We start from the raw sequence: 22,982 nt of genomic DNA, 5'->3' as shown, positions 1-22,982 counted from the left end.
TGAATAAACGGATATTAATAAAATAAACATGATTGGTTTTGTATTCAGTTTATTTATTTGACAGCATCGGGCTCATTGACTGATTTTCTACCTTCTTTGTCAACTTCTCGTTTGTGTAAATAAATAATAAGTGATAAATAATCACAAAATATAATTTGAATCCAAGTTTAAGTACCAGTCTTAAATAGCGCATTATTTGATGTGAAACGGCTTTAAAGTTTCTTTTCTCCATGAATTGAACAGCATTTGACAATTGCAGACAAAAGGTGGCACGAGAATATTCTCAAGGAAAAAGTTTTGTGTGTGTGTGTGTGTGTGTGCGTGCGTGCGTGCGTGCGTGCGTGTTAGTTATCAGGTGGCTCACACGGCACACACTTCCTGCTTCCCTAATGAATTTCTGATTGGATGGAGCAAGAAAAAGGGCAGGAGGAGTGTGTGTGAGGAAAGAGTCAAACCGGTCGGGCAAGTTTTACTTTCTTCTTAAAACACAAACACACGCGTCCACCATCTGTCCTTTGCAATACTGTTGTCAGACATCTTTAAAAGAACACACACATTACTGACAAACAACAAAACACACATTAACATTACAGGTTAAACTCGGACTCACAAAGTGTCAAAGGAATCCCGTGCTGTGGAGTTTCTGAGGAGACACAGGTAAGTGCTTGGCTGCGTGTGTGTTTAATTAGTGTTTCAATGCTGCCTATCTTCAAACAACGTTGCTTACACTTTCTTCACTCTGTTGTCTGTCTGTTTCTCTTTCTAATTCCTCATAACTGTTGTTGTGATTCTAGACATAATCCTGGATCATGTAGAGACATGTTGTGTCCCGTCCCGACAATCTGTAAGTCAAATCTTGTGTCCCATTTATTCGCTGACCTGATTTTGTTTCTCCTGCCTCAAGGGGTTGAATTAATATTCACTGAATATCTTGAAGTATACGAGTGTTTTTGTTTGTAAAACTGACAGAAATGAAAGAGTGAGTCCAGAAAGATCGATTAATTTATTTGTTGATGGATTAATCCTCCATGTTGTTGTAGATTTTGGTATTACACCATTCGTCCGTCGTGTCAAAAAATTACCCGCCTTCACCAAACCTTTAAAATAAAGCAGCTAAATTTAATTTCAATCCTCAATTTTTTTTATTTTTTATAAAGAAATAATCCTATCTTCGTCACAAACTACAAATATTTAGGTTTTCCTTCATCAGTGGAGTTTTTCGCCAATGTTTACTTGGTGGGCAACACTCGTTTTTGACGAAAGTAAATAATATATTGTCTAATGCTAACAGTACCAGCACAAGTGAAAACGTTTTAGTAAGACAGTAGGCCTATTATTGAGGTAAAGTTGGTTTTATATTTGGACGGTCATTGTTTTTTGAACAGTGGCAACTTGCGAGACGTTCCCATAGTTGTTGAGGTCAATTTAGTTTTGAGCAATTCCATGCAAACGTCAACATTGCCATGAAAAAATGACGGTTTCACCAAAATACAGAAACTGTTTCTATTGTTTTTGTGTAAACCAGTATTTTACAGTACTTCAGAAATACTCAAAAATGTGTCTGGTAAATCAAATATAAAAGTTTGAAAACATTGACAGTCACACAAGTGGCTATTTCACATCGGTCACATCCATAACGGATAGACGTCACATCCATAACAACATTTTTTCCTCATGAATGCAAAAATGTCAAATAAAATCAACAATTTTTGTTCTATAGTGAGCCAACTCCTTTCCTTTTGATTAGCATCATTAGGGACCGAGCACCGAAACGGTGCGTAGGCCCTATTGGAATTGCTCCGTTTTTAGGGACCGAGCACCGAACGGTGCAAGGCCCTATTGGAATTGCTCCGTTTATTAGGGACCGAGCACCGAAACGGTGCGTAGGCCCTATTGGAATTGCTCCGTTTATTATTATTATTATTATTATTATTATTATTATTCTTCTCTCCAATGAATCGCGATTTAGAGGGGCTAAACATGCCCGAAAACTCACGCAACTTTGCACACACCTCAGAAGTGGCGAAAATTTACGTTTGTTATGGGCTTCGGAAGTGGGCGTGGCAAAATGACTCGACAGCGCCACCTAGAAAAATGAAATGGACGAGCCCCCGATCCACGAATCACGCACATGCACGAAAATTGGCACACACCTCAAACATGCCAAAACAGACGAAAAAGTCTCTTGGAGCCATATCTCAAACCCAACAGGAAGTCGGATATTTTTGACTTCCTGTAGTGAAAAAGTGGCGTTTTTGCCATTTCCAGGCGTTGTATTTTAACGAACTCCTCCTAGGGATTTTATCCGATCGACACCAGAATTGGGTTTTGTCATCTAAAGGCCTTGGCGATGTTAAATTGCGAAGCTTTAGAGTTTTCGTCGATGGGCGTGTCCGTGGCGGCCTCGCAAACTTTGACGATTCGCCACAAAACAGGAAGTCATTATAACTCAGACATGCATTATCCGATCTGCCTCAAAATTCACACGTTTGATAAGAGTCCTGACCTGAACACGTTTACATGCCAATATCCAGATACAGTTATAGCGCCACCAACTGGCCACAGGAAATTACATGTTTTACAAAGTAACAAACTCCTCCCACAAATTTTATCGTATCAGCACCAAAATTGGGTAGTGTTATCTGAAAGCTCTAGCGATGTTATATTGTGAAGATCTAGAGTTTTTGCAGAGGGGCGTGTCCGTGGCGGCATGACAAACCTCAACGCTTCGCCATGGAACAGGAAGGCTTTATAACTCAACCACACAATGTCCGATCTGCCTGAAACTTCACATGGTTGATAAAAGTCCTCTTCTGAACACATCTACATAACAATATTGAAGTGGGCGTGGCAAATAGACTCGACAGCGCCACCTACAAAAATTAATCGGACGAGCCCCTGATGTACGAATCACTCACATGCACGAAAATTGGCAAACACCTCAAACATGCCGAAACATACGAAAAAGTCTCTTGGTGCCATATCTCAAACTCAACAGGAAGTCGGATATTTTTAACTTCCTGCTGAAAAAAAGAGGCATTTTTGCCATTTCCAGGTGTTGTATTTTAACGAACTCCTCCTAGGGATTTTATCCGATCAACACCAAAATTGGGTTTTGTCATTTAAAGGCCTTGGTGATGTTAAATTGCGAAGATTTAGAGTTTTCGCTGAGGGGTGTGTCCGTAGTGGCATGACAAACCTCAACGCTTCGCCATTGACCAGGAAGTCCTTATAACTCAACCACACAATGTCCGATCTGCCTGAAACTTCACATGGTTGAATAAATTCCTCTCCGGAACACAACTAGATGCCAATATTGAGTCACAGTCATAGCGCCACCTGCTGACAGAAGGAATTTTGGCTTATAACTCAGCCACACAATGTCTTATCTGCATGAAACTACACATGGTTGAATAAATTCCTCTTCTGAAGACATTTAAATGTCAATATTGATTGACAGTCATAGTGCCACCTGCTGGCAACCAGAAGTTTGGCTTATAACTAAGTTAAACAATATTCGATCTGCCTGAAAATTTACACGGTTGATAAGATTCCTTTATTGAAGGCATCTACATGCCAATCTTGACTCACAGTCTTAGCGCAATCTGCTGACAGGAGGAAGTTTGGCATAAATCTGTGATTTTCTCAGGTTTTTTATATATATATCGGCTTAAATTATTTTTGTTCGCTGTTCTCCATCATCCTGAGGCCACCGGGCGGCGGTGAGCCCGGGTGCGAGGTCCCTATCATCGCTGCTTGCAGCTTTAATTAGGGACCGAGCACCGAAACGGTGCGTAGGCCCTATTGGAATTGCTCCGTTTTTTATTATTATTATTATTATTATTCCGCCCCCTATCGGGGCACTTTTGAGGGTCTAAACATGCCCGAAAACTCATAAAAATTTGCACACACACCAAACGCGGTGTAAATAGCAGGTTGATATGGGTCTCGGAAGTGGGCGTGGCAAAATGACTCGACAGCGCCACCTAGAAAAATTAAACGGACGAGCCCCCGATACACGAATCACGCACATGCACAAAAATTGGCACACACCTCAAACATGCCAAACCATACGAAAAAGTCTCTTGGAGCCATAACTCAAACCCAACAGGAAGTCAAATATTTTTAACTTCCTGCGGCGAAAAAGTGGCGTTTTTGCCATTTCCAGGCGTTGTATTTTAACGAACTCCTCCTAGGGATTTTATCCGATCGACACCAAAATTGGGTTTTGTCATCTAAAGGCCTTGGCGATGTTAAATTGCGAAGCTTTAGAGTTTTCGTCGATGGGCGTGTCCGTGGCGCCCTCGCAAACTTTGATGATTCGCCACAAAACAGGAAGTCGTTATAACTCAGGCATGCATTATCAGATCTGCCTCAAAATTTACACGCTTGATAAGCGTCCTGACCTGAACACGTTTACATGCCAATATCCAGATATAAATATAGCGCCACCTGCTGGCCACAGGAAATGACATGATTTACGGAGTAATAAACTCCTCCCACAATTTTTTTTGTATCAGCACAAAAATTGGGTAGTGTTATCTGAAAGCTCTAGCGATGATATATTGTGAAGATCTAGAGTTTTTGCAGAGGGGCGTGTCCGTGGCGGTATGACAAACCTCAACGCTTCGCCATGGAACAGGAAGTCCTTATAACTCAACCACACAATGTCCGATCTGCCTGAAACTTCACATGGTTGATAAACGTCATCTCTTGAACACATTCACATAACAATATTGAAGTGGGCGTGGCAAAATGACTCGACAGCGCCACCTAGAATAATTAAACGGACGAGCCCCCGAGCTACGAATCACGCATATGCACGAAAATTGGCACACACCTCAAACATGCCAAAACATACGAAAAAGTCTCTTGGAGCCATATCTCAAACCCAACAGGAAGTCGGATATTTTTAACTTCCTGCGGCGAAAAAGTGGCGTTTTTGCCATTTCCAGGCGTTGTACTTTAACGAACTCCTCCTAGGGATTTTATCCGATCGACACCAAAATTGGGTTTTATCATCTAAAGGCCTTGGCGATGTTAAATTGCGAAGCTTTAGAGTTTTTGTCGATGGGCGTGTCCGTGGCGGCCTCGCAAACTTGGATGATTCGCCACAAAACAGGAAGTCGTTATAACTCAGGCATGCATTACCCGATCTGCTTCAAAATTCACACGCTTGATAAGCGTCCTGACCTGAACACGTTTACATGCCAATATCCAGATATAAATATAGCGCCACCTGCTGGCCACAGGAAATGACATGATTTACGGAGTAATAAACTCCTCCCACAAATTTTTTTGTATCAGCACCAAAATTGGGTTGTGTTATCTGAAAGCCCTAGCGATGATATATTGTAAAGATCTAGAGTTTTCGGAGAGGGGCGTGTCCGTGGCGCCATGACAAACCTCAACGATTCGCCATGAAACAGGAAGTCCTTATAACTCAACCACACAATGTCCGATCTGCCTGAAACTTCACATGGTTGATAAAAGTCCTCTCCTGAACACATCCACATGACAATATTGAAGTGGGCGTGGCAAATTGACTCAACAGCGCCACCTGCAAAAATTAATCGGACGTGCCCCTGATCTATGAATCACGCACATGCACGAAAATTGGCACACACCTCAAACATGGCAAAACATACGAAAAAGTCTCTTGGAGCCATATCTCAAACCCAACAGGAAGTCTGATATTTTTGACTTCCTGCGGCGAAAAAGTGTCTTTTTTGCCATTTCCAGGCGTTGTATTTTAACGAACTCCTCCTAGGGATTTTATCCGATCAACACCAAAATTGGGTTTTGTCATCTAAAGGCCTTGGCGATGTTAAAATGCGAAGCTTTTAAATTTTCATCGATGGGTGTGTCCGTAGCAGCCTCGCAAACTTTGACGATTCGCCACAAAACAGGAAGCCGTTATAACTCAAGCATGCATTATCAGATCTGCCTCAAAATTCACACGCTTGATAAGAGTCTTGACCTGAACACATTTACATGCCGATATCCAGATAGAGTTATAGCGCCACCTGCTGGCCACAGGAAATGACATGATTTACAGAGTAACAAACTCCTCCCACAAACTTTTTCGTATCTGCACCAAATTTGAGTGGTGTCATCTAAAAGCTCTATCGGTGATATATTGTGAAGATCTAGAGTTTTCACAGAGGGGCGTGTCCGTGGCGGCATGACAAACCTCAACGCTTCGCCATGGAACAGGAAGTCCTTATAACTCAACCACACAATTTCAGATCTGCCTGAAACTTCACATGGTTGATAAAAGTCCTCTTCTGAACACATCTACATAACAAATTGAGTCAGTCATAGCGCCACCTGCTGACAAAAGGAATTTTGGCTTATAACTCGGCCACACAATGTCCGACCTGCCTGAAACTTCACATTGTGGATAAAAGTCTACTCCTGAACACATAATAATATTGAGTCTGTCATAGCGCCACCTGCTGGCAGAAAGTGGTTTAGCTTGTAAGTCGGCCACACAATCTCTGATCTGCCTGAAACATCACATGGTTGATTAAAATCCTCTCCTTAAGACATCTACGTAAAAATATTGAGTCTGTCATAGCGCCACCTGCTGCCAGAAGGTAGTTTGGCTTATAACTCAGCCAAACAACGTCCTATCTGCCTGAAAATTCACATGGTTGATAAGACTCTTCTACTGAAGGCATCTACATAACAATCTTGAGTCACAGTTAAAGCGCCACCTGCTGACAGGAGGAAGTTCGACATAAATCTGTGATTTTCTCAGGTTCTTTATATATATCGGCTTAAATTATTGTTGTTCGCTGTTCTCTGTCATCCTGAGGCCACAGGGCGGCGGTGAGCCCGGGTGCGAGGTCCCTATCATCGCTGCTTGCAGCTTTAATTATTATTATTATTCTCCTGCGGAATGAATCGCGGTTTTGAGGGGCTAAACATGCCCGAAAACTCACGCAACTTTGCACACGCCTCAGAAGTGGCGAAAATTTACGTTTGTTATGGGCTTCGGAAGTGGGCGTGGCAAAATGACTCGACAGCGCCACCTAGAAAAATTAAATGGACGAGCCCCCGATCCACGAATCACGCACATGCACGAAAATTGGCACACACCTCAAACATGCCAAAACATACGAAAAAGTCTCTTGGAGCCATATCTCAAACCCAACAGGAAGTCGGATATTTTTAACTTCCTGCGGCGAAAAAGTGGCGTTTTTGCCATTTCCAGGCGTTGTATTTTAACGAACTCCTCCTAGGGATTTTATCCGATCGACACCAGAATTGGGTTTTGTCATCTAAAGGCCTTGGCGATGTTAAATTGCGAAGCTTTAGAGTTTTCGTCGATGGGCGTGTCCGTGGCGGCCTCGCAAACTTTGACGATTCGCCACAAAAGAGGAAGTAGTTATAACTCAGGCATGCATTATCAGATCTGCCTTAAAATTCACACGCTTGATAAGAGTCCTGACCTGAACACGTTTACATGCTGCTATCCAGACACAGTTACAGCGCCACCTGCTGGCCACAGGAAATGACATGATTTACGGAGTTACAAACTCCTCCCACAAATTTTATTGTATCAACACCAAAATTGAGTGGTGTTATCTGAAAGCTCTAGCGATGATATATTGTGAAGATCTAGAGTTTTCGCAGAGGGGCGTGTCCATGGCGGTATGACAAACCTCAACGCTTCACCATGGAACAGGAAGTCCTTATAACACAACCACACAATGTCCGATCAGCCTGAAACTTCACATGGTTGATAAACGTCATCTTTTGAACACATCCACATAACAATATTGAAGTGGGCGTGGCAAAATGACTCGACAGCGCCACCTAGAAAAATTAAACGGACGAGCCCCCGATCTACGAATCACGCACATGCACAAAAATTGGCACACACCTCAAACATGGCAAAACATACGAAAAAGTCTCTTGGAGCCATATCTCAAACCCAACAGGAAGTCAAATATTTTTAACTTCCTGTGGCGAAAAAGTGGCGCTTTTGCCATTTTTAGGCGTTGTATTTTAACAAACTCCTCCTAGGGATTTTATCTGATAATTACCAAAATTGGGTTTTGTCATCTTAAAGCCTTGGTGATGTTAAATTGCGAAGCTTTAGAGTTTTCATCGATGGGAGTATCCGTGGCGGCCTCGCAAACTTTGATGATTCGCCACAAAACAGGAAGTCTTTATAACTCAGGCATGCAATATTCGATCTGCCTCAAAATTCACACATTTAATAACAGTCCTGACCTGATCAGGTTTACGTGCCGATATCTAGTTACAGTTATAGCGCCACCTGCTGGCCACAGGAAATGACATGTTTGACACTGTAACAAACTCCTTCCACAAACTTTTCCGTATCAGCACCAAAATAGAGTGGTGTCATCTGAAAGCTCTAGCGATGATATATTGTGAAGATCTAGAGTTTTCGCAGAGGGGCGTGTCTGTGGTGGCATGACAAACCTCAACGCTTCGCCATGGAACAGGAATTTCTTATAACTCAACCACACAATGTCTGATCTGCCTGAAACTTCACATGATTGATAAAAGTCCCCTCCTGAACACATCAACATAACAATATTGAGTCAGTCATAGCGCCACCTGCTGGCAGAAGGTAGTTTGGCTTGTAACTCGGCCACACAATGTCCGATCTGCCTGAAACTTCACATGGTTGATGAAAGTCCTCTTCTGAACACATCCACATAACAATATTGAGTCAGTCATAGCGCCACCAGCTGGCAGAAGAAATTTTGGCTTGTAACTCGGCCACACAATGTCAGATCTGCCTAAAATGTCACATGGTTGATGAAAGTCCTCTCCTAAACACATCTACATAATAATATTGAGTCTTTCATAGCGCCACCTGCTGGCAGAATGTAGTTTGTCTTAAAACACAATCTCCACACAATCTCTGATCTGCCTGAAACTTCACATGGTTGATAAAAGTCCGCTCCTGAACACATCCACATAACAATATTGAGTCAGTCATAACGCCACCTGCTGGCAGAAGGTAGTTTGGCTTATGACTCAGCCACACAATGTCCCATGTGCCTGAAACTTCACATGGTTGATAACATTCTTCTCCGGAAGACATCTACATGCCAATCTTAAGTCACAGTTATAGCGCCACCTGCTGACAGGAGGAAGTTTGGCATAAATCTGTGTTTTTCTTAGATCTTTTTTTATATATTGGCTTAAATAATTATTGTTCGCTGTTCTCTGTCATCGCAAGGTCACCGGGCGGCGGTGAGCCCGGGTGCGAGGTCCCTATCATCGCTGCTTGCAGCTTTAATTATTATTATTATTCTTCTCTCCAATGAATCGCGATTTTGAGGGGCTAAACATGCCCGAAAACTCACGCAACTTTGCACACACCTCAGAAGTGGCGAAAATTTACGTTTTTTATGGTCTTCGGAAGTGGGCGTGGCAAAATGACTCGACAGCGCCACCTAGAAAAATTAAACGGACAAGCCCCCGATCCACGAATCACGCACATGCACGAAAATTGGCCCACACCTCAAACATGCCAAAACATACAAAAAAGTCTCTTGGAGCCATATCTCAAACCCAACAGGAAGTTGGATATTTTTGACTTCCTGCGACGAAAAAGTGGCATTTTTGCCATTTCCAGGCGTTGTATTTTAACGAACTCCTCCTAGGGATTTTATCCGATCGACACCAAAATTGGGTTTTGTCATCTAAAGGCCTTGGCGATGTTAAATTGCGAAGCTTTAGAGTTTTCATCGATGGGCGTGTCCGTGGCGGCCTCGCAAACTTTGACGATTCGCCACAAAAGAGGAAGTCGTTATAACTCAGGCATGCATTATCCGATCTGCCTCAAAATTCACACGCTTGATAAGCGTCCTGACCTGAATACGTTTACATGCCAATATCCAGATATAGTTATAGCGCCACCTGCTGGCCACAGGAAATGACATGATTTACGGAGTTACAAACTCCTCCCACAAATTTTATCGTATCAACACCAAAATTGAGTGGTGTTATCTGAAAGCTCTAGCGATGATATATTGTGAAGATTTAGAGTTTTCGCAGAGGGGCGTGTCCATGGCGGTATGACAAACCTCAACGCTTCACCATGGAACAGGAAGTCCTTATAACACAACCACACAATGTCCGATCAGCCTGAAACTTCACATGGTTGATAAACGTCATCTCTTGAACACATCCACATAACAATATTGAAGTGGGCGTGGCAAAATGACTCGACAGCGCCACCTAGAAAAATTAAACGGACGAGCCCCCGATCTACGAATCACGCACATGCACAAAAATTGGCACACACCTCAAACATGGCAAAAAATATGAAAAAGTCTCTTGGAGCCATATCTCAAACCCAACAGGAAGTCGGATATTTTTAACTTCCTGTGGCGAAAAAGTGGCGCTTTTGCCATTTTCAGACGTTGTATTTTAACGAACTCCTCCTAGGGATTTTATCTGATAAACACCAAAATTGGGTTTTGTCATCTTAAAGCCTTGGTGATGTTATATTGCGAAGCTTTAGAGTTTTCATCGATGGGCGTGTCCGTGGCGGCCTCGCAAACTTTGATGATTCGCCACAAAACAGGAAGTCTTTATAACTCTGGCATGCAATATTCGATCTGCCTCAAAATTCACACATTTAATAACAGTCCTGACCTGATCAGGTTTACGTGCCGATATCCAGTTACAGTTATAGCGCCACCTGCTGGCCACAGGAAATAACATGTTTGACACTGTAACAAACTCCTCCCACAAACTTTCCTGTATCAGCACCAAAATAGAGTGGTGTCATCTGAAAGCTCTAGCGATGATATATTGTAAAGATCTAGAGTTTTTGCAGAGGGGCGTGTCTGTGGTGGCATGACAAACCTCAACGCTTCGCCATGAAACAGGAATTTCTTATAACTCAACCACACAATGTCTGATCTGCCTGAAACTTCACATGATTGATAAAAGTCCTCTCCTGAACACATCTACATAACAATACTGAGTCAGTCATAGCGCCACCTGCTGGCAGAATGTAGTTTGTCTTAAAACACAATCTCCACACAATCTCAGATCTGCCTGAAACTTCACATGGTTGATAAAAGTCCGCTCCTGAACACATCCACATAACAATATTGAGTCAGTCATAACGCCACCTGCTGGCAGAAGGTAGTTTGGCTTATAACTCAGCCACACAATGTCCCATGTGCCTGAAACTTCACATGGTTGATAATATTCCTCTCCGGAAGACATCTACATGCCAATCTTAAGTCACAGTTATAGCGCCACCTGCTGACAGGTGGAAGTTTGGTATAAATCTGTGATTTTCTTAGATTTTTTTTTATATATCGGCTTAAATTATTATTGTTCGCTGTTCTCTGTCATCGTAAGGTCACCGGGCGGCGGTGAGCCCGGGTGCGAGGTCCCTTTCATCGCTGCTTGCAGCTTTAATTTATTATTATTATTATTATTCCGCCCCCTATCGGGGCACTTTTGAGGGTCTAAACATGCCCGAAAACTCATGAAAATTTGCACACACACCAAACGCGGTGTAAATAGCAGGTTGATATGGGTCTCGGAAGTGGGCGTGGCAAAATGACTCGACAGCGCCACCTAGAAAAATTAAACGAACGAGCCCCCGATACACGAATCACGCACATGCACGAAAATTGGCACACACCTCAAACATGCCAAACCATACGAAAAAGTCTCTTGGAGCCATATCTCAAACCCAACAGGAAGTCGGATATTTTTAACTTCCTGCGGCGAAAAAGTGGCATTTTTGCCATTTCCAGGCGTTGTATTTTAACGAACTCCTCCTAGGGATTTCATCCGATCGACACCAAAATTGGGTTTTGTCATCTAAAGGCCTTGGCGATGTTAAATTGCGAAGCTTTAGAGTTTTCGTCGATGGGCGTGTCCGTGGCGGCCTCGCAAACTTTGACGATTCGCCACAAAACAGGAAGTCGGTATAACTCAGGCATGCATTATCCGATCTGCCTCAAAATTCACACCTTTGATAAGAGTCCTGACCTGAACACGTTTACATGCCGATATCTAGATACAGATATAGCGCCACCTGCTGGCCACAGGAAATGACATGTTTTACAGTGTAACAAACTCCTCCCACAAATTTTTTCGTATCAGCACCAAATTTGGGTTGTGTTATCTGAAAGCCCTAGCGATGAAATATTGTGAAGATCTAGAGTTTTGGTAGAGGGGCGTGTCCTTGGCAGCATGACAAACCTCAACGCTTCGCCATAGAACAAGAAGACCTTATAACTCAACCACACAATGTCCGATCTGCCTGAAACTTCACAAGGTTGATAAAAGTCCTCTCCTGAACACATCCCCATAATAATAATGAAGTGGGTGTGGCTATATGACTCGACAGCGCCACCTATAAAAATTAAACGGACGAGCCCCCGATCTACGAATCACGCACATGCACGAAAATTGGCACACACCTCAAACATGCCAAAACATACGAAAAAGTCTCTTGGAGCCATATCTCAAACCCAACAGGAAGTCGGATATTTTTAACTTCCTACGGCGAATAAGTGGCAATTTTGCCATTTCCAGGCGTTGTATCTTAACGAACTCCTCCTAGGGATTTTATCTGATTGATACCAAAATTGGATTTTGTCATCTAAAGGCCTTGGCGATGTTAAATTGCGAAGCTTTAGAGTTTTCGTCGATGGGCGTGCCTGTGGCGGCCTCGCAAACTTTGACGATTCGCCACAAAACAGGAAATCGTTATAACTCAGGCATACTTTATCCTACCTGGCTCAAAATACACACGTTTGATAAGAGTCCTGACCTAAACACTTTAAAATGCCGAAATCCAGGAAAAGTTATAGCGCCACCTGCTGGCCGCAGGAAATTACATGTTTTACACTGTCACGAACTTCTCTCACAAGTTTTATAGTATCAGCACCAAATTTGGGTGGTGTCATCTGAAAGCTCTAGCGATGATATATTGTGACAATCTAGAGTTTTCGCAGAGGGGCGTGTCCGTTGTGGCATGACAAACCTCAACGCTTCGCCATGGAACAGGAAGTCCTTATAACTCAACCACACAATGTCTGATCTGCCTGAAACTCCACATGGTTGATAAAAGTCCTCTCCTGAACACATATACATGCCAATATTAGTCAGTCATAGCGCCACCTAGTGACGGAAGGAATTTTGGCTAATAACTCAACCACACAATGTCCGATCAGCGTGAAACTTAACATGGTGGATAAAAGTCCTCTCCTGAAGACAACTACATACCAATCTTGAGTCACAGTCATAGCGCCACCTGCTGACAGGGGGAAGTTTGGCATAAATCTGTGATTTTCTCGGCTTCTTTATATATATCGGCTTAAAATATTATTGTTCGCTGTTCTCTATCATCCTGAGGCCACCGGGCGGCGGTGAGCCCGGGTGCGAGGTCCCTATCATCGCTGCTTGCAGCTTTAATTTCATTTGGGTTGTGCAGTTTAATTCACTGAATTTCTACAAAGACTTTTTTTTTTTTTGTCACATCCATAGCGCTTGTTTATTTCCCTCATTTAAAGTCTTTGCAGATTGATATTTTTTCTGATCCCATAACTCTGTGGTTAGTTGTTTTGGAAAATATAAACGGATGTTTCAATAATACTTTCTCTGTGAATTTATGTTTTGAGTTTTTACTCCAAATGTCACATCCAAAACGCTGGAAATGCACTCTTATATTCGCTCATTCGTTCGTTTTTTTAAATAGTGACAACTTGTGATGTTGTCCCTATATTGTTTTTGAGGTAGAGTTGGTTTTATATTTACACATTCCTTATGTTTTTAACAGTAACAACTTGTGGCATTGTCCCTGTGTAGTTATTGAGGTAAAATTGGTTTATTATTTGCACATTCATTAATTTTTTTAATCGTGACAACTTGTGACGCTTTCCCTATATTGTTATTGAGGTAAAGTTGGTTTAATATTCGCACATTTGTTCATTTTTATAACAGTGACAACTTGTGACATTGTCCCCAAGTAGTTATTGAGATAAATTTGGCTTCGTATTGGCACATTCGGGTTTTTTTTAACAGTGGCAACTTGTGACATTGTCCCTACATAGTCATTGAGGTAAAGTTGGTATTATATTCCCACTTTCATTCGTTTTTTTAATAGTGACAACTTATAAAACTGTCCTTATATTGTTATTGAGATAGTTAGTTTTATATTCGTACATTCGTTAATTTTTTGACCGGCAACAACTTGTGACATTGTCCCTGTATTGTTATTCAGGTAAAATTAGTTTTATATTCACACATTTGTTAATTTTTTTGAGCAGTGACAACTTGTGAGGCGTTTCCTATAGTTATTGAGGTAAATTTGGCTTTATATTCCCACATTTGTTCATTTTTGAACAGTGGAAACTTGTAAAACTTTCCCTACATAGTTATTGAGGTATAGTTATTATTATATTCCTACATTTATTTGTTTTTTTAATAGTGACAACTTGTGAAACTGTCCTTATATTGTTATTGAGGTAGTTGGTTCTAAATTCCCACATTCGTTCATTTTTTGACCGGCAACAACTTGCGACATTGTCCCTGTATTGTTATTCAGGTAAAATTAGTTTTATATTTACACATTTGTTAATTTTTTTAACAGTGACAACTTGACACATTCCCTGTATTGTTATTGAGGTAAAGATGGTTTTATATTTAAACATTCATTTACTTTTTTGAGCAGTGCAACTTGTGAGATGGTTGTATTGTTATAAGGTAAAATTGGTTTTATACTAGCACATTTGTACACTTTTGAACAGTGACAACTTGTGATTTGATCCCTGTATTGTTTACCACACTACTTTGAATATTCTGCCTGAAATTGAATGTCAATAAGAAACCACATTAGCATTATTTAATTGACAGTGAACAATGTTGTGCTACTTTGATAGTCTGCTTATGATTTCCCTATGTAGACTTGGCAAAGAATCCCTTTCTGAAATTATATTATTGAGAAAAGTCTGAATGTGCAAATATAAAACCAACTTTACCAATGTCAAAAATTGCAATGAAGGACAACTGTTGTGTCCTAAATGTGTACAGCCTATGTGAAAATAGAAAACTATACTTTTTTTTTCCCTAACGTTGGGATAATGTTAAGAAAAGTCACATTTCAACATGGAAAAAAGTTGTTTGTTTGTTTTTTCTGCTGTTAAAATGATGCATGGGTCGTTTTTGACCCATTAGTCAACAGGATAGAGGAGGATGTAATAATAACGCACAGATCATAAAAGACAGGAAATGATAAAGAGTGGATGCACTTTAACCTGAGGTGGAGTGCAGGCTACATGTTGAAGGAATGTGAGCTGGTATGTTCATGTCCTAAGCCTAAGTGAAAGTGTCTTCGGTTATATGATAAAAGAAGGACTGGTGTCATTTATTAACACCACTAAAGGGTAAATATCCCGTGTGAGACATTTTAGAAAGTCCCTTGGGTTAACCAGTGACTTCAGTGTTACATTTCTACCGGAGGTCACATTCCTGGGTGAGCATGTAAAAAGTGTCACGGTCTCAGATAAATGTTTTCATTGTGGGATGCTGATTTGATGAATGGAGCTTAGAAATGGATTTCAGTGTGTCTTACCATAACATTATACAGTATTCACTTACATATTCATCGGAAATAAAAACAGTCAAGGGTAGGGCTGCGCGATTCTGTCAAAAATGTGAATCACAGTTTTTTTTACCGCTTAAAATCAAGATCACGATTTTCTCAGGATTCTGTAAATGTAAAATAAAGGTTAATATGATAAGCCTGTTATTATTATTAATTCTCAAACATATGGTTTGATAATGATAATATTCGGCCTATGTGTAGGTCTACTGTTGGTTAAAATGCTAACTTTTGTATAGTCATTATAGTGGACTTGAACAGACTTTCAATATGTCCTGTTTTGTTAATTCACAGTAAAATTATGACATCAGAATACAACTATACATAATTATAAAGTAGATTTATTATGTTTAAGACATGCATCTGTCATTACCAACATTATTAGACCATTTGTTAAAGTTTGTCATTATCAGATTCCTTCTTGTATTATATTCAACATTTTATATAATGTATGAAAGAAAAAACATCAAATGCTTGTCGTAATCATAATTGTAAAATGCGATATAATCATTTAAATGTGCGCACAGGTTTCACTTTCACTTCCGAGTATGGCTCATGGCTGCTGTCACTGTGAGAAAAAACGCATGCATGCAAATCAAACCTCCCGCACGGCCCTCAAACAATCGCTCTGTGCAACAAATTGAACAACTTCATTACCTGTTATTTACAGCCTATGCAGGTTGTTTTCACTAAAGTAGGCGTCATGCATGCACGGCACGTTCTCTGTTGTAAACAAACAGTTCGCGGTCAACTCGTATGTGATTTAGGATATACCTTATAAATACAGTATTTGACACTTAAGCTGTCATTGTTGCTGCGAAGACTTGTGCGGCTGCCTTGCCTGTCTTCTGACCTTGAAAATATAATTGGCTGAATTGTAGAAAAGCAGAATTAAGATCGTGTGTAGGTTCGAATCGAGATCGTGATCTTTTCTTCGATTGTTCGTGCAGCCCTAGTCAAGGGTGTGTTTACAGTGTGTATACGTTTGGTTCAGTTAAATGGTCATTAAACAGAAACGACTTCTTTAATTTTATTTATTTTTTTGTTCTCAGTTAGCTTGATACTATTAATTCATCAATTGCACTTGTTTATTACCTTTATGTATTTTATAAGCACTTCATTAGCCAAGGGAAGTATATTTAAGTGGCACATTATATTAACAATGGTAATTCAAAGTGCTTTACATAGAAATGAAAAGAAACAAGTATAAGAAATAAAAACGGAGAGTAGAAATGATTAAGAACATATTAAAATGTGTTAAAGGATGGCATAATAGTGTGATCTATCGGAAGTAGCACAGTGCTCATTCAGTAAAGGCACAGCTAAACAGATGAAACGTCAGATACCAGTTGATTAAACTACCACCGCATGACTAACTGTTTTGTTTTTCCAGAGAGAACCAGTATAGATAAGTGAGCACACTAAGAGAATGTTGTTGTTTTGTTTTTCATTAATATTCTAGATGATACTAGTATCATTTTAGCCACTGCTAATGGAGTCTTCTGAGAAAGGCTTCATAATGGTTAAAGGCCATTCCTGACTACACATCAACAGACTTAATAGCTCATTAGGAGTGTTTGCTAAAGGAAGTATTTCTTTTACTATCACTCATACTTTGGGTTGAAGATTTGAACAAACCCCTGAGCATGAGTATTTCATTCAGTCATATACTGTTGGTGCCACAGACATGAGTGAAAACTTGAGAGGGGTCTGGATGCAGACCTGGTGCAGTGCAATCTGAGCTGCAACCCCACCCCTAACCCTACCTGTCACAGTAACGTCACTCACTCCATTGAGTGCATTGTGTCTGACATTGCATCGCTGAGTGATGCAATCTCAGCTTGCATCATGAAGGCTGCATCCAGATACTATTGGAAAACTCCCAATTAGCAGCTTGTTGAAGAGATGGGAAATAAGCCTTAAGCAATATATGATTTTGAGATGGAAATTCAAGCTTTGAATGGATATAACCATAAGTGACCAAAGCAATTTAAGTGTCCTGTCAGTATGACTTCTGAGCCGCGCTGTGAAAGGTTTATAGTTGGATCCAAAAATGTACATTTTTTTTTATTACAAATTCTTTTAATGAAGGTGTGACTAGTACTTTTACTCTATGCTAATATTTAGTTAAAAAGTTCTTATCTGCTTAAGTCTTTACAAGGATTACTGATTTAGGGTTGTTCAATTGAAAATACCGTCTAAACCAATGGTCTGCATAGTTTAACTCCAACCACCTCCAACTCACACCTGCCTAATAGTCTCTAGTAGTCTTGAACACCTTAATTAGTTTGATCAGCTGTGTTCATTTAGGATTGGAGCAAAACTGTGCAGATCTGTGACCCTCCAGGAATCCAGTTCAAGACCTATGATTTAAACATATGAAGGGTTCAGATGCAAAAACTTCTAAATGCCATTTGATATTTTCTTCTAAACTGAGCATTTTTCTCCTGTATCTGTGGTTGCACTGCAGTAAACAGCAGTGAGTTTGTTGAACTGATTACCTTCACCGCCAATCACGGTCATTTCTGTTGAGCATGTTAACGCCATGGCAGAGCTGTTTTAGAACGAGCTCAAAAGCGCTCAAATGTTAGCGGGAAATTGATGTTTTTAAAATTTCAGTACCGATTGGTATCGAATTTCAGCATCACAACACTAGTTGCAACACACACAACAGGTTTTACTTCAGATAAGAAAGTAAATGGATTGTAATTTGTTAAATCTTTTGTTTATCTTGATTTGTCGCAACTTATGTTGATTTTCTGGTAAAGTCAGCATGGACTGCCTCACTGTTAGACCCACATGCATCCACAGTCATACACGAAGACAAACCATCTAGTTTAGGATTTTTGCTGAATTAAAACTACATTCAGATGTTCTTATGTTTTTTTTTTTCAAACCATATTGTACATCCCATTTGCAATACACGTAAGAAGGAACCATTCTTTGATATATTTGCATCTTGAAAATGAAAAAGAAAGATGAGCAGCACTAGAACAGCACCAGGATGAGGAAGTAACTCCGTTTTTATTTTTGTGTAAACAACCTCATTAAAGCCCTCTAATAATGACCCTGATTTATCTAATGATCCCCAAGAAAACTAGTCCTGTACGAATAGGGTTAAATGTATTTATTTTTGTTAAGTTAGGGTCTCTAGGCTCATGGCGTCCAAGAAACCAGTATTTAATAAGTAATAAACAATATGTTACAGGGCTCGAAATTAACTTTTTTACTTGGTAGCACCGGTGCTCCCAACTTCAAATATTTAGGAGCACAAAAAATTTTTTAGGAGCACCAGAAAAAATTTAGGAGCACCCACCAAAAAAGAATGAGCACCGCTGCAAATTGACTTTTTAAAGGGATTTATTGTATTTTAAAACAACATTAATAGGACTGACAAAAACCAGAAACAGCTATCTAACTAATGCTGCGAAGATATTGATATTTGTGTGCAATAATTCCAAAATGAATGTCTAATAATTAGGCCATAGAATATTAATGATGATAAAAAATGACAATAATAGTAACAATGAATTCCATTTCTCATTATGATACTGTCTTGAATGTGCATGAATGTAGGTTATCTGCTATAAAAAGTCTGTTACTTTATGAAAAATAATTGTATAGTTTGCATCAAACAAAAATGAAGCAATATTTATTTTGTACTGCTGTTTTTATATGCATGTCAATTTAATAAATAATATTTCTGCTACAAAACAAACAAAAGATTATAATAAATCATTCAATTCAATGATGAAAGCTGCAAAGCAGCCATCAGTAAATAAATATAAAAATAATATACAACTCAAACAAGAATAGACAAAATAAAGTAAGTAAAGTCTCACTTCTATCACTCTTTAAAAGTTTTGGTTTCAGTTTGTGTCAATTTAAAGGTTCAGTCTGAGCTGATCTTCATTTTTCTGTGTTAGTGGAAAAGCTGGCGAGTCAGCCGACCCAATTTATGAGCAGGCAGAGCAGGATTCTTGCACTAACCATCGGCGCAATACTGGTCTTTGTTATGAGCCGCAGTTTCAGTGTAAACTTAGTAAAGACGAGCTTCTTTGGCGATGATATGTACAGTATTAGATTTGACTTTTAGCGGACATTTGCGCTGAACACGCAGTGAATGCGACGCATGGAGATTCGGACACCTTCTCCAAGAAGCGCGTACTCGATTGATCTCAGCTGGCGGATCATTATTCACCACGTGACGTGTCATGATCACTTTCATCTGAGCCTCAACTTTAGGTGGGGTTTGCAAACCTGTGTGCTTGAAGTTTTTACTCTTCAGCCGTTTGCATTTCCCGTGGTCATAAAAGCTCCTTCCCTGTCATCTGACAGCGGAATACCTTGAGTGAATGACAGCTAATATGAACCAATATAGCGGCAGGGAAGAGCGATTCAGCACGTTTTTAGAAAAAACCAAAACAGGTCGCACTACAACCATTATCTGCAGTCGCACTAATGCTCCCATATATATTATGAGGTCGCATAGATTAATTTTCGGGCGCATATGCGACCAAAATGGTCGCAATTTCGAGCCCTGTGTTAGCAGTTTGATTTTAGGGTTTTGGAATGTGAATGCATGTTTGGACCTGGAAAGCTTGACATTTCATCAGACTAAACAACCCAACACAGACTTTAGAGTGGGCTTGGGCCATTAAAGGTAAATTATTACTCATAATCAACAACTTGGCCACATTATAAAAACCCAATACCTTAGCAACCACATTGCAATGCCCTGGCAACCACCCACAAACTACTCCTTAATATTGTGGTTTCTGACTTGCGCAGGCAAGCAGCACACAAAATTCCTACAACAAATGTAAGAATCTGCTTTATATAACCAGTTGTTGAAGTGGGTGTACCTAGAAAAGAAAGCAGTCTTGCAATGATCTGTTTGTCATGATAATTTCTGTTCCCGCAGGTATCAAAACATGAACCCAGTGTGTTTATTGCATTAATGTGGAAGCTTACTGATCCATTCATCTACCTCCAAGCAAGCCTGTGCTGAGAAAAAAAACCAAGGACATTTTTCATTTTTAAAGATGTCAGCTGACACTCTACAGCCTTCTCCAAGGAGAATAACAAGGCTGGCTCCAGCTCCTGGCACACCAAGTCGCAACTTAGAGTTTGGTTGTCCTGTCAAATCATCTCCTGGGACACGCAAACCAAGTGCAGTGGAACGTTTGGAGGCAGACAAGGCCAAATACGTCAAGAGCCAGCAGGTGGCTTTAAATAAGCAGCAGCCAGTGATTTCTTCCACCAGCAACAGCCAGAATGCTGCTCAACAGCCATCCAGAAAGATCCTTGCTAGACCCGTCAAGGCAGAGACACCACCCCTTAACATGGAGCATCTCTGCAAACTGATTAATGGAGTTAGTGATACCACCACCATCCCAGTAGTTTCTTCGCAAGTCAACGACACTAGTAAAGCCCAAGATGATGTAGACCAATCCAAGAACATCTCTGCAACACTGGAAGACACTTCTGTTGGGTCAACTACAATGAGTCAGGGAAAACCTGCAGTGGAAACTCCCACCATGACCGTGCGGAGAGTCGATGTCAGGCCGCAGTTGCCTCAAATGAGGATGCCTAGTAGACCACCAATCCAGAGCCGCTCACCGGCTCAACAAACCATCCCAATACAACTCCTGCGCATGCTCAGACCGTACACACAACCAAATCAGCAAACATTCGATTTCAAAAGACTCCATAATGTTACAAATGTCACCCGAGGACCTATTAAGCCACCAAACAGCCCTGCGCTAATCTCACCTTCTTCTAACTCTCCATCTCTACCTCCCTCTTCAAACTCTCCATCTCTACCTCCCTCCACAAAAACAAACACGGAACCATTATCGTCTCCCACTCCAATTACTCCACCCGCCGTTGCTTCATTACTTGCCAAAAATGACTCCCAGTCCCCTCCATCTCCAGCCTTCACTCGACACTCCTCCACAAGCTCCAGGAAGCGTCCGTCATTGACGCGCTCGAAATCTGACGTCAGCGACTGCTTTTCACGAGCGGGGGCAGAACTTGAACGCTTCTTCAATTATTGTGGTCTCGACCCGTCGGATATTGATGAACTTGCAAGACCAGGTTCCGACATTGTGTCTGTTTCTCGTCTTCGTAGCGCCAGTGCTCCAGCATCCGAGCGCACAGCTGAGGGTGAAGATGAGGATGAAGAAGCTGCAAAAGACGACCGTCCTGCTTACGGTGTTTCCGTCATTGAGAGAAACGCTCGAGTGATCAAGTGGCTTTATGGAATGCGTCAAGCCAAAGAGAGTCCCAAAGTGGCCAGTATGTAGCAAACGACAAGCAACTGATAGGGCTGGGAGGATAAATTGATGCGTTGCGAATAATGATTCTGCATCGATTCTTAATCTTTCTGATGGCATTACAACTCTCTCTTGAATGGATTCTGAGCTTAGTGTTTACCACCAGTTGGCGCTGTATGCTTTATAAACTCTCACATCCAGCCAATCCTCCATGCCATCTCATGTAACTAGTCGAGAGGGCCATCTGTTGTTAAATACTAGCCTAAAGAGTGCCACCTGCTGTTAAAGACTAGCCTAGAGAGCGCCACCTGCTTTCAAAATTTAGTCTAGAGCACCTTCTGCTGTTAAACACTAGCCTAGAGAGCCTTCTGGTGTTTAAAAGCTGTAGCGCAGAGCAGCATCTGCTGTTTAAAATATAGCAAAGATCACCATCTTTTGTTAAACTAGCCTAGAGCACCATCTGCTGTAACTAGCCTAGATCGCCATCTGCTATTTTAAAACCTAGTCTAGAGCGCCACCTGCTGTTAAACTAGCCTAGAGCACTATCTGCTGTAACTAGCCTAGAGCGCCACCTGCTGTTAAAAACTAGCCTAGAGCGCCACCTGCTGTTAAAAACTAGCCTGGAGCACCACCTGCTGTTAAAAGTATCCTATCCTGCTGTTAGAAACGAGCCTAGAGTGTCACCTGCTGTTAAAAACTAGCCTAGCCTGCTATTAAAAACTAGCCTAGAGCGCCATCTGCTGGTAAAAACTAGCCTAGAGCGCCACCTGCTGTTAAAAACTAGCCTAGCCTGCTGTTAGAAACTAGCCTAGAGTGCCACCTGCTGTTAAAACCTAGCCTAGAGCGCCACCTGCTGGTAAAACCTAGCCTAGAGCGCCATCTGCTGGTAAAAACTAGCCTAGAGCGCCACCTGCTGTTAAACTAGCCTTGAGCACCAACTGCTGTTAAAAACTAGCCCAGAGCGCCACGTGCTGTTAAAAACTAGCCTAGAGCGCCACGTGCTGTTAAAAACTAGCCTAGAGCGCCACGTGCTGTTAAAAACTAGCCTAGAGCGCCACCTGCTGTTAAAAACT

General features: G+C 41.0%; 1 protein-coding gene across 4 annotated transcripts in view; it reads left to right on the top strand.

Annotated features, from left to right (window-relative positions):
• The first annotated feature begins 378 nt into the window (after positions 1–378).
• Positions 379–22,982, top strand: part of fam110a (family with sequence similarity 110 member A) — a 23,869-nt gene continuing 1,265 nt past the window's right edge. Inside the window, exons 1-5 of one of the 4 annotated variants that reach the window (XR_015498452.1) lie at positions 379–457; positions 594–657; positions 795–844; positions 20,556–22,632; positions 22,747–22,982. The exon at positions 22,747–22,982 is cut by the window's right edge and continues 1,265 nt beyond it. Coding sequence is in view for 2 of the 4 variants with exons in the window: in XM_087265494.1 (XP_087121620.1) it covers positions 20,677–21,939 (1,263 nt within the window). In the remaining 2 variants the exon portion in view is untranslated. Of the gene's footprint in view, positions 463–593; positions 658–794; positions 845–20,555 lie in introns of all 4 variants that reach the window. The other 3 variants (XR_015498451.1, XM_087265494.1, XM_087265493.1) reach the window with 3 other exon arrangements.

Source organism: Danio rerio, chromosome 8 (genome assembly GCF_052040795.2).
Source record: "Danio rerio strain M-AB ecotype USA chromosome 8, GRCz13ab, whole genome shotgun sequence".
NCBI lineage: Eukaryota > Metazoa > Chordata > Actinopteri > Cypriniformes > Danionidae > Danio > Danio rerio.
The sequence above is the reverse complement of the archived record's forward strand: the minus strand, read 5'-3'. Positions and strand labels throughout refer to the sequence as shown.